We start from the raw sequence: 9843 nt of genomic DNA on the forward strand, positions 1-9843 counted from the left end.
ATTTAAAACATTAATACCAGATGAGCTATAAACCATAGCCTACAAGTTTTACTTCCATTTTCTTATTAAATTTAACCCAAAAAATCTTGTGAGATCATATCACCAATTAGTTTTGTGAAACATATCTCCTTCCTAACCCATGAAATACATTAATTTTTATGTCAGAAATACTAATTTTCACTCTAGGTGTATATCAGGTTGACATGTTTTATCAATATAGATATATGAGATCATATTACAAATTATACACACAAAGATCCAGATTATTATATATAATTAGTTGGAATAGGACAAATCTTTTTTGGCTCTTTCATACAAATTAGTAAATTACTCTCGTCTCAACCTTTACAAGGTAGTGATGAGTTTCACACATTCAAAGCTCGGCCCACGCGGAATTAATTAAGAGAAAAGACTGGGAAGAAAATTACTCTAAATTTAATGTATTCATATATTATTTCAAAGTAGCCATTTTGACTTTTGAATGGTTATTACATACAAATTCATTTCCAGATGTTTTATCAAAAGAATATTATATTATGACTTCATTAAAGCTTTCCCCGAAACTATAAATTCCGTTGTTTTCGACTGCCTCATTCACCGCCTTCCTATACTAATCATTATATTTCGAGAGCGAGGATTCATCAATGTCGCGATCACCAGAAACAGTGCACCCTGTCAAGGCCGTTGGATGGGCTTCAAAGGACACTTCTGGGATCTTAGCTCCTTTCAAGTTCTCTAGAAGGTACTGTACGGATATATATGAGATTTTCATTTGTTCTCGAGATTTTATAGAGCTGGGAATGATGAAAGTTTTGAGTCTTCTTTCATGATAAAGAAGGGCTTTAGTTTGTTTTTTTCGGCTTGTATATTATATTTTATGGGTTGTCTTGTAGGGCTACCGGGGAGCATGATGTGCGGTTCAAAGTTCTATATTGTGGGGTGTGCCATTCTGATCTTCATATGGCCAAGAATGAGTGGGGATTCACCATATATCCTATTGTTCCTGGGTAAGAATATTTACTCTGCTTATGTATTTGTTTGTTCATGAGTTAGTTATCCGAGGATTTGACTCATCGAGTATAATTTCCTTGATGTCTAGGCATGAAATTGTCGGGATAGTAACTGAGGTTGGTGAAAAGGTGGAGAAGTTCAAGGTTGGGAACAAAGTAGGCGTGGGATGCTTGGTAGGGTCGTGCCGCCAATGTGATCAGTGCGCTGTCGACCTAGAAAATTACTGTCCCAAACAAATACTCACATATAGTATGCCTTACTTTGATGGTACTGTGACATACGGAGGTTACTCTGATATCATGGTTGCTGACGAGCATTTCGTCATTCGTTGGCCTGAGAATCTGCCTCTTGATGTTGGCGCTCCTCTCTTATGTGCTGGGATCACGACTTACAGCCCATTAAGGTACTTTGGACTTGACAAGCCGGGGATGAAAGTCGGCGTGGTTGGTCTTGGTGGCCTCGGCCACCTGGCCGTGAAGTTTGCTAAGGCTTTCGGGACTCATGTGACAGTCATCAGCACGTCGATTAACAAAAAGAAGGAAGCTATTGACATTCTTGGCATCGATGAGTTTTTAGTTAGCCATGACCCTGAGCAGATGCAGGTTTCTCTTCTTTTCTTTTTTTCAGTTTCAGTATTCGAGTATGATCGATGGGATTACCATTTATTATTTGATTTCGCGTGCGTAGGCTGCAGCAGGGTCGCTGGATGGTATAATTGACACCGTGTCCGCGACTCATCCGCTAGTACCTTTAATAAGCTTGTTAAAGCCCCATGGAAAGCTTGTCTTGGTCGGTGTTCCGGAAAAGCCTCTTGAGTTGCCCTCCTTGCCCCTGATTATAGGTGAGCATAATGTCTGTTACGAATATGCATGAAACAAAAACTTTAAATTGAGAAAAATATATATAATCTTAAGATACCTATCCTTCATGGTTTTCCATTTGCTATGTTATATACTTCTAGCCACGCAGTCTTTTCTTTCGTTATATTGCACAAACTCTTAACATTAACAACTTATTCACTGGTTGAAAAATGAATGCCAGGGAGGAAGTCGGTATCTGGAAGTGGAATCGGGGGAATAAAAGAGACGCAAGAGATGATCGATTTTGCCGCGAAACACAAAATACTACCAGATGTGGAGATGATCCATATAGATTACATAAACACAGCTATGGAGCGTCTGGTGAAATCTGATGTGAGGTATCGGTTCGTCATTGACATCGAAAAGTCCTTGAAAGTTGATTAAGACATTGGAAAAGTTTGCCTCTACATAAGTTTGCTTCTGCTATACGAAGAATGGGAATAATGCATGGACTGTGTTTTTGCAACTCTTTTTGTTTCCAAAGTATGTATGTGATGCTAGCTGCTACAATAAGTGATATTGATGTGTCGTATAATGTACTTGCAATAGTATGATTGACATGAAACGTCTCTTTCTTTTTAACTTTAAAAAACTACTAAATTTTTTATAAAAAAAATTTCTTTAAAATTCAAAACCATCACATTTATAAAATATTTTAACATCCAACGTCAAAACTTCAAAACAAGAATAAAATCGTTCTAGAATAATCTTCAAACTTCTCCTTAGAAACTTTAAATATAAATCTAGTGGTGCGAAAAATAAAAGTCCCTCGAGAGTGTACTGTCGGGCCTGATTCACTCAAACGTCAGCGCCTCTCTCAATATCATCCTCACATGCAACAATTCAAACCTATTGAGTCTGATATAGCACGTACATAAGTATACAATCACATGCGTAAAAATTATGTTAACAAAAAATAGATTTGTCATGCAAGCATCAAACCTTCAAAAATATGAAACTTTTGAAATCATGCTTAAATATGAACCTTTTCCATAAAATAATATTTTTAAGTGAAGTCTGATCTTCGACAGTGACAACATTCAATCGATTGATCAATCTATAAACAATAGTACTAGACCCCCGGGTTCAACGTCCACTTCTTCGACGATCCCTCCGACTATCATAAAATAACTTCACCGTTCACTTCTTCAACGAATCCATAATTAGTGAGATTTCCGCCCCTGTTTTCGACGGTTCACTCTCTTATCATTGCAGGGTCACCGTTCTCGTTTCTAAGGGATTCCTTACTACTTTTACGACACGATAAATTCATATTACTCAAAAATATTTTTCTTTACTTGGTCATTTCATAAAAACATGCATAACTTTCAATATTCTTTAAAACTTCCAAAAAAATGGCTAATATCATTTGTATACATCGAGACTGATAAAATAGTATAAACATGTAGATACGTTAAAACTTTTGAAAATAGCATATATGAAGGATCGTGTGCTGGGCACCTTGTGGTGCTTCAAACACAATATTTTCCAAGAGCTGCAATAGCTCGTGTTTTAAGAATGTTTATGTCGATGAATTAATCGAGTTTGATATTAAATCATGTGGAAAACACTCGACGTAATCATTCGTTAAGAAATTAAAACCGATATATTTTATATCCTGTGTATCTGAATAACTGAAAATAAATGGAGTCAGTTGTGACATATATCAATTCAGTTATGGTGAAAACTGAACTGACAAATGTTCTAACTGATCAAATCAGTTTGAAAACAATAGTTAAACAATTAAATACACAATATATGTTTATGGATGTTTGGAGAATTCAACAGCTCCTACGTCACCCCTTCTACCACCTCGGGTAGGACACACTAGAAGACTTTGATTTATAAAATTGATTTGTACAAACCCACTCAGCTTAGAACTTACCCAACTGTCTAACTGAACTTCTAGACTAGACTGAAGGCAACACCTTCCAGTCAACACTTGTTTAACATCTGTGTGTCAAAGACTATATACACAAGTTTATTGTCTTTATTCAAGACCATATTTGAGTTATGGGTGTGTGTGCGTGTGAGAACTGATCTCTAATTACAACATGAAAGTGTTCTCACACACTGATGGAATTGTGCTTCTAATATAAGCTGATAACACAATGAAGTGTTCCCTCTATGCTGATTGCTTCTTGTAAGCTGATAAGCAATAAGCATGCCCCTTTTTCTCTGTATCTTCACACACTTGTTGTTCACCTCTCGTTGTATATTTGTCTTCGCTGGTCATCTATTTATAAGCGAGAAACTGATCGTACAGTGAGACTCAATAATTTTATCCGTTGCAGCTTGAATGCGTTCCTTGAGATTCGTGTCTCGACTTTCCGACATCTATGCTGAAACTTTTGTCTTTAAGTGTTGCTGCAACAGTCCATTATTGTACCTTGATCGTACAATAGCTTTTGTATTGTTGTGCGTAGCTGGAATCCACTTAGGTAAGCTTGTCTTGATCTGCAACTGATTTAATCTTCATTGATGCACCTAACTGGTCATCTGAACTGGTATTCAGTTGGATTAGTGAAATCAGTTAACTCGTCAGTTGAACTGATTTCACTCTTTCAGTTGAACTGATCATTTGGGCACTCATCAATTGAGCACTTCATCAGCTGGCCGGGCTTTTGAAGGTCTTCTGCTGAACTGCCTATCAGCTGGAAAATCAGTTGAATTGTTCTTTGATATATTAGTTGAACTGATTCAGTCTGGGCAATCAACTAGCATTTTCAGTTCGCATCTGTTAGCTTCGTTTTTGGCTCGATTAACTGATCAGTTCGAAGCCTGATCAGTTCCAGCTTCCTGCGCACTTAGGTAAATCATTAAAAACAAAATAAAAAGTTTTGTTATCAACAAAATAAAGATTCCGAACATGAAATGTTCCAAAAATATATCATGTATATGCTTAAAAAATTCTAAAAATAACATTTAACAAGATATGGAATTGTTTTAAGAAGGTGCAAACCACCCACGACTTTCCTCGAACCGACGGCACGCAACTCTATACTTACCCGGACGACCCCGAACTTTGACTTAAGGGTAACGACTTGATTCCACAATTTGAAAAACACCAAAAATTTCCAGAAGCTTGCTGGAAATTTTATCTTATGACGTATGTTTTAAAAATAACTTGAGTCGCTTACTGAACGACACTTTTACCCCCGTGTTCGCGTTTTCGGGCAAAAAAATGACCAGACTACCCTTCCGACTAGAACCAACCCGAGACCAGACCTTTATTAATATCCCATGACCCATTTTATTCAGTGAAATTCCCCAAACCAAAACAAGAACAAGAGATTTAACCCAGGCCCCATTTTGTCACTATTTTGACACGTTTGAACATTTTACGACTCCGAACTGACCACGGCTCGAAAAGACCCCGAACCAGGCCCTAGACCTCTTCCTTAGACATATGTTAAGCTCGTGACCAGGCCTTTTTGGACTTGGAGCAGACGCCCTAAGCAATAGACCTCCCAAACTAGCGCTGCACCAAACACAATCCTTGTGCGTAGCAGGGACTCGAATGCTCCAGCAAGCTGTTGCAGCCTTTGGATCGACTCCAGGCTCACACCTGCCCCTTCTCCAGGACCCTAAGTCACATCCCTAGCCCATGGTCAAGCCCTTTCCACCATCCCCATAGAACAACATGTACCAAAACAGCCCCTAGACGGCAGCTTTTGCACCCTCGGCTGCAGCGTGGCTCCAGCCAATCCAAGCCCTAACCGACCGCGACCAAGACCTTCCTAGGACCCTAAACCAACCCTCCAGACCATGGCTAGGACACCATGCATCCCCCTTAGCTGTGAGTTACCCCAAAACCCGTTTTCCCCTCTATGCTTACATGCATGATGCGTGCATGGCCGTGCGGCCTTACCGGTCTTCCCTTTGGCTTTTGTCCCTTCAAAAACTATTCTAAACATTTAGACCAGCGCATGAATCTCTTGGTTTGCTTCTCTCCTTCAACAATTCCCAGAAACGTCAAGAATTTTTAATAAAAACATGACATGCACATGCATAAAACTTTAAAACCATCAAGGCCATAAACTTTCACACATAACTAGCATACATGCAATAATATAGAGTGAATGGTGCATAAAGAAAGGTTTAAAAACGTGCATTTTCATTTAAAACGCTCAAAATATAAATATCAAAGCGGTGGTACATCGGTGACGAACAAAGGACGATTTCTATCCTTTTCCTACCCTTGTTAAAACCCCACCAAAAACCCACCTTGGGATGCTAGGGATTCGGGTGATCGTTATTGGAAGAAAGAACGAGGAAAAAAATCGAAGAAAGAAGAAAAAGAAATCGAAAACTTCCCTTGCCTAGAACTCCATGTTTCGGCCGTTGCTTTCTTTTCCTACGCAAATTGGATGTGTGTTTCGGTGTGTGTTTAGGTGTGTGTATGTGTTTAGGATTTAATTATATATATATAAAAACAAAATAGCTTCTTAATCACTTAATTAATGGGCTTTATTAACCCTAATTTTTGTTTAATAAATTAGACCTTTTAAGACCAACAAAATAATTAGGCCTCAAATTTAAAAGATTTAAAACACTTATTTCCAAAATCTCATATAAATTATATAAAATGTCTTGCTCCACTAATTAATTTAAATTTGACCCTAGAAAAATACTAAAATTCTTGAATTATTTAAAATAAAAGTTTTCTTAACTAAAAAATAGTTTTTAAATCTTTAACACTTTAATCGTTTCCGATCCTCCGTCCCTGGCCAACCACCAATATTCGTCTGAAAATCTTTAAATTATGAAACAAAGAAAAATTAAACTTTTAATAATTTAGTCACTAAAAATATATCATTCATGCATCCAAAATCATTTAATTAAAAAATTTTAACAATTTAATAATTTTCATACATGCGGTGTACGTGGACTAATTTTCGGGCGTTACAAATCCCTCCTAAATAAAATTTCGTCCTTAGAATTTTTCTAGTCTTGATTATTGAAAAGTTTAGGCTCCCTTGTCCACTTCATACTTAATCTGATTGGCTTAAATTTTGTACTCTATCATGCTTTAGATGCGTACTCTGTTAAGGTATCTTCTATTTTTTTTTAAACATTTATACCAAATTTCTTGATCTCAATAAAATCAAAGATTTAACTAACTCTACATTCTTTATCAATTATAAATCCTAAACTACCATAAGTTATTTTATCCTCCCAAAATGTATTTCTATTGCTACACCCAGTTTCAATTCATAGTCATCACAGAGTATCCATGATTATAAAACACCTTAATAATTGGTACTTACTAAAACATCATTCCTACATATGTCAAACATATCGTCCTTAACACTATCATCAATTTTTTTCCTTAAATCACAAGCATTCAAAGTACTTGAATGGTTCAAGTCTATCGAGTCACCATTCATATTATGATTTCATTCTAAATCCCGCTATAAAATCAAGCACTTATATGTAACCTCGAAACTCAAGATTATGTCAAATAATCTTTTACTTACAAAAATGTTAACACCCTAGGGAAGAAAACTTTTATCCACCTTCCAATATAATTTACTCTTAGTATCGTATAAATGCAAAACTTATAATGCTGCTTTTTCCGCGATGCGTATCTATATTCTGTGGCTTATGTAACATAAGGTAGTTATCTTTTTGTTATCCCAAAAATTAGAGTAATTTCCTTAACTTGAAAAGTATCCCTTCTTAATTTATTGTGGTCAAGATAATCCAAGGTCTTACATAACCATTTTAAGCTTTTAGCATTCTTAAAATTCAAACTTAATATTCACAAGTTTATTATGACAAAACTAAATTTTATATTGGAACTTGAAAATTGATTATAGAATTTTATCCAAAGATTTTCCAATACCAGCCCGAGCCACATTTTTCCTTTAAGAAAATTGTCCTCGTTCTAGTAACACCATTACATAGTGCTCGTCAATATACCTGATATAAATACCCAATTCACTCCTATAAATATTTGAAACTTAAAATATATTCTGTTAAGACCACTACCATTTTATCGATCCATTGAACTTCAGTTCCATATAATCCCATAAATCTCATAGTCCACAGAACCTAGCATCCATAAAATCATAAATTATTTACCTAATAAAAGTTACTACATAATCCCAATACATATTTCTAATTGGTCCCAAAATAAATGTCATCTAGTAACAACTATACTCTTAATCACCAATTAGAACTTAGATTCCAAATTTCATAATCTCAAAAAATAAATATTTTATGACACTACAAATTGTTTTTTAATAACTTTAAATATTTCCCTAAATGATTTCATCCTCATAAGGTTTAGCGACAAAGTTCAAAAATTGAGGTTTCTGGACCTTAGAAATTACAGCAATTACAATGTCAACCAAAAATGAAATTCTTTCTTTTAACTTACTTCTCAAATTTCGCAATTACCTCATATAGTCTCCAAATAAGATTTTTCTCAAATCCTATAAATGAAGCTTACAAAAATTATACGAACTCCGATATTCTTAGTTTGTATTCCTTGACTCATTCATAACATTACTTCAATAGTTTTATGCCTAATATTCTAATTTAAACAAATTTCATTTACTGATTTTCTCCCTCAGTCATTTATCTTTTCAAATAGCTTACTAAAATTCTGAAATCTAAATTACAAACTCCCCAAGTGTTGGGTGCAATAATTGTCCTTGCTTGGTAGAGCGATCGAACCGTGGTGTTTGAGCTGTTGTGCGGATTAAAATATTTGAGTTGTACCATTACCACTAGCTATAACTTTTTGTAAAGCGGTAATCACTCGGTCCTACAATTGATATCAGAGCAGGTCATTCTTTTTCTAAAGAATCTACAACAGATATGACACATTTCAATAAAGTTCCTATGTTCTCAAAATAAGATTTCGATGACTGGAAGATCAGGATGCAAGCCCATCTTGCAGCCCAACACGATGACGTATGGTTTGTCATCACAGATGGTCCATTGAAGATTCTAAAGCCAAATAAAACTATTGCTATTACTGAGGGGACACCACAGATGGTTGAGAAGCACAGAGGAGAATGGACAAGTGAGGACAAAAATAAAGCTAATCTTGACAGTGTTACGAAGGACATTCTCTACAAAATTCTCGACAAAAATACCTTCAATAAGATCAAGATGTGTTCTACTGCAAAAGAGATTTTGGAGAAACTCATCCAAATCTGTGAAGGAAATGAACAGACCAAGGAGAACAAGTTGTCTGTAGCAATGCAAAAATTTGAAAATCTCAAAATGAAAGCTGGAGAAAATCTGAGCGAGTTTGATGAACGTTTCAGCAGCTTGGTAAATGAGCCAACAACTCTGGGAAATGAATATGGCAACAGAGAAATAACACTCAAAGTAATGAGAGCTTTACCCAAGAAATGGAATGTAAAAACTATGGCTATGAGAGTATCTAAAGATCTGAACAAGTTAGAACTACATGACTTGTTTGCAGACTTAAAAGCCTATGAGTTTGAACTAGAAGCGAGAAGTGGAGAAGAGCCCTCATCCAGTCCACCTATCAAGGCTCTTACTGCTACTGCGCAGTTTCTCCAATTGCATCACCTGCTACTGCCAGTGAAAGCACATCTAAACAAACTGATGAACAGATCAGCGATGATGCAATGTCCTTATTTGTGAAGAAATTCTCCAGATTCATGAAGAAAAATCACCGAGCATACCAAAATCCTAACAGAAATTTCAAGAATGATTCACCATCTGGTGACATGGCGTGTTTTAACTGTGGAAAAATCGGACACTTTATTGCAGATTGTCAGAAGCCGAAGAAGGGTCATCAGAAGAAGAAGGAGTAGAAGCGAAACGATAAAAAGTCCAGAAGACACTGCAAAGCAATGATTGCTGAAGAAAATAAATCAAAGTGGGCGGATTCTAGCTCTGAGTCTTCTGACTCAGATAGTCACTCCAGTGATAGTGATGAAGAAGAAGTCAAATGCCTCATGGCAAACACTGAATCAACCTCGAC

The 9843-nt window shown here is 36.2% G+C and overlaps 1 protein-coding gene across 1 annotated transcript; it reads left to right on the top strand.

The window, feature by feature from the left end:
- The first annotated feature begins 529 nt into the window (after window positions 1–529).
- Window positions 530–2442, top strand: LOC142541015 (8-hydroxygeraniol dehydrogenase-like). Its single transcript, XM_075647555.1, has 5 exons — window positions 530–742; window positions 894–1007; window positions 1100–1613; window positions 1699–1852; window positions 2053–2442. The coding sequence occupies exons 1-5, from the start codon at window positions 645–647 to the stop codon at window positions 2253–2255; spliced, it is 1083 nt and encodes a 360-aa protein (XP_075503670.1). The 5' UTR covers window positions 530–644; the 3' UTR covers window positions 2256–2442.
- Window positions 2443–9843: the final 7401 nt, after the last annotated feature.

This window comes from Primulina tabacum, chromosome 3 (genome assembly GCF_025594145.1).
Source record: "Primulina tabacum isolate GXHZ01 chromosome 3, ASM2559414v2, whole genome shotgun sequence".
Taxonomy (NCBI): Eukaryota; Viridiplantae; Streptophyta; class Magnoliopsida; order Lamiales; family Gesneriaceae; genus Primulina; species Primulina tabacum.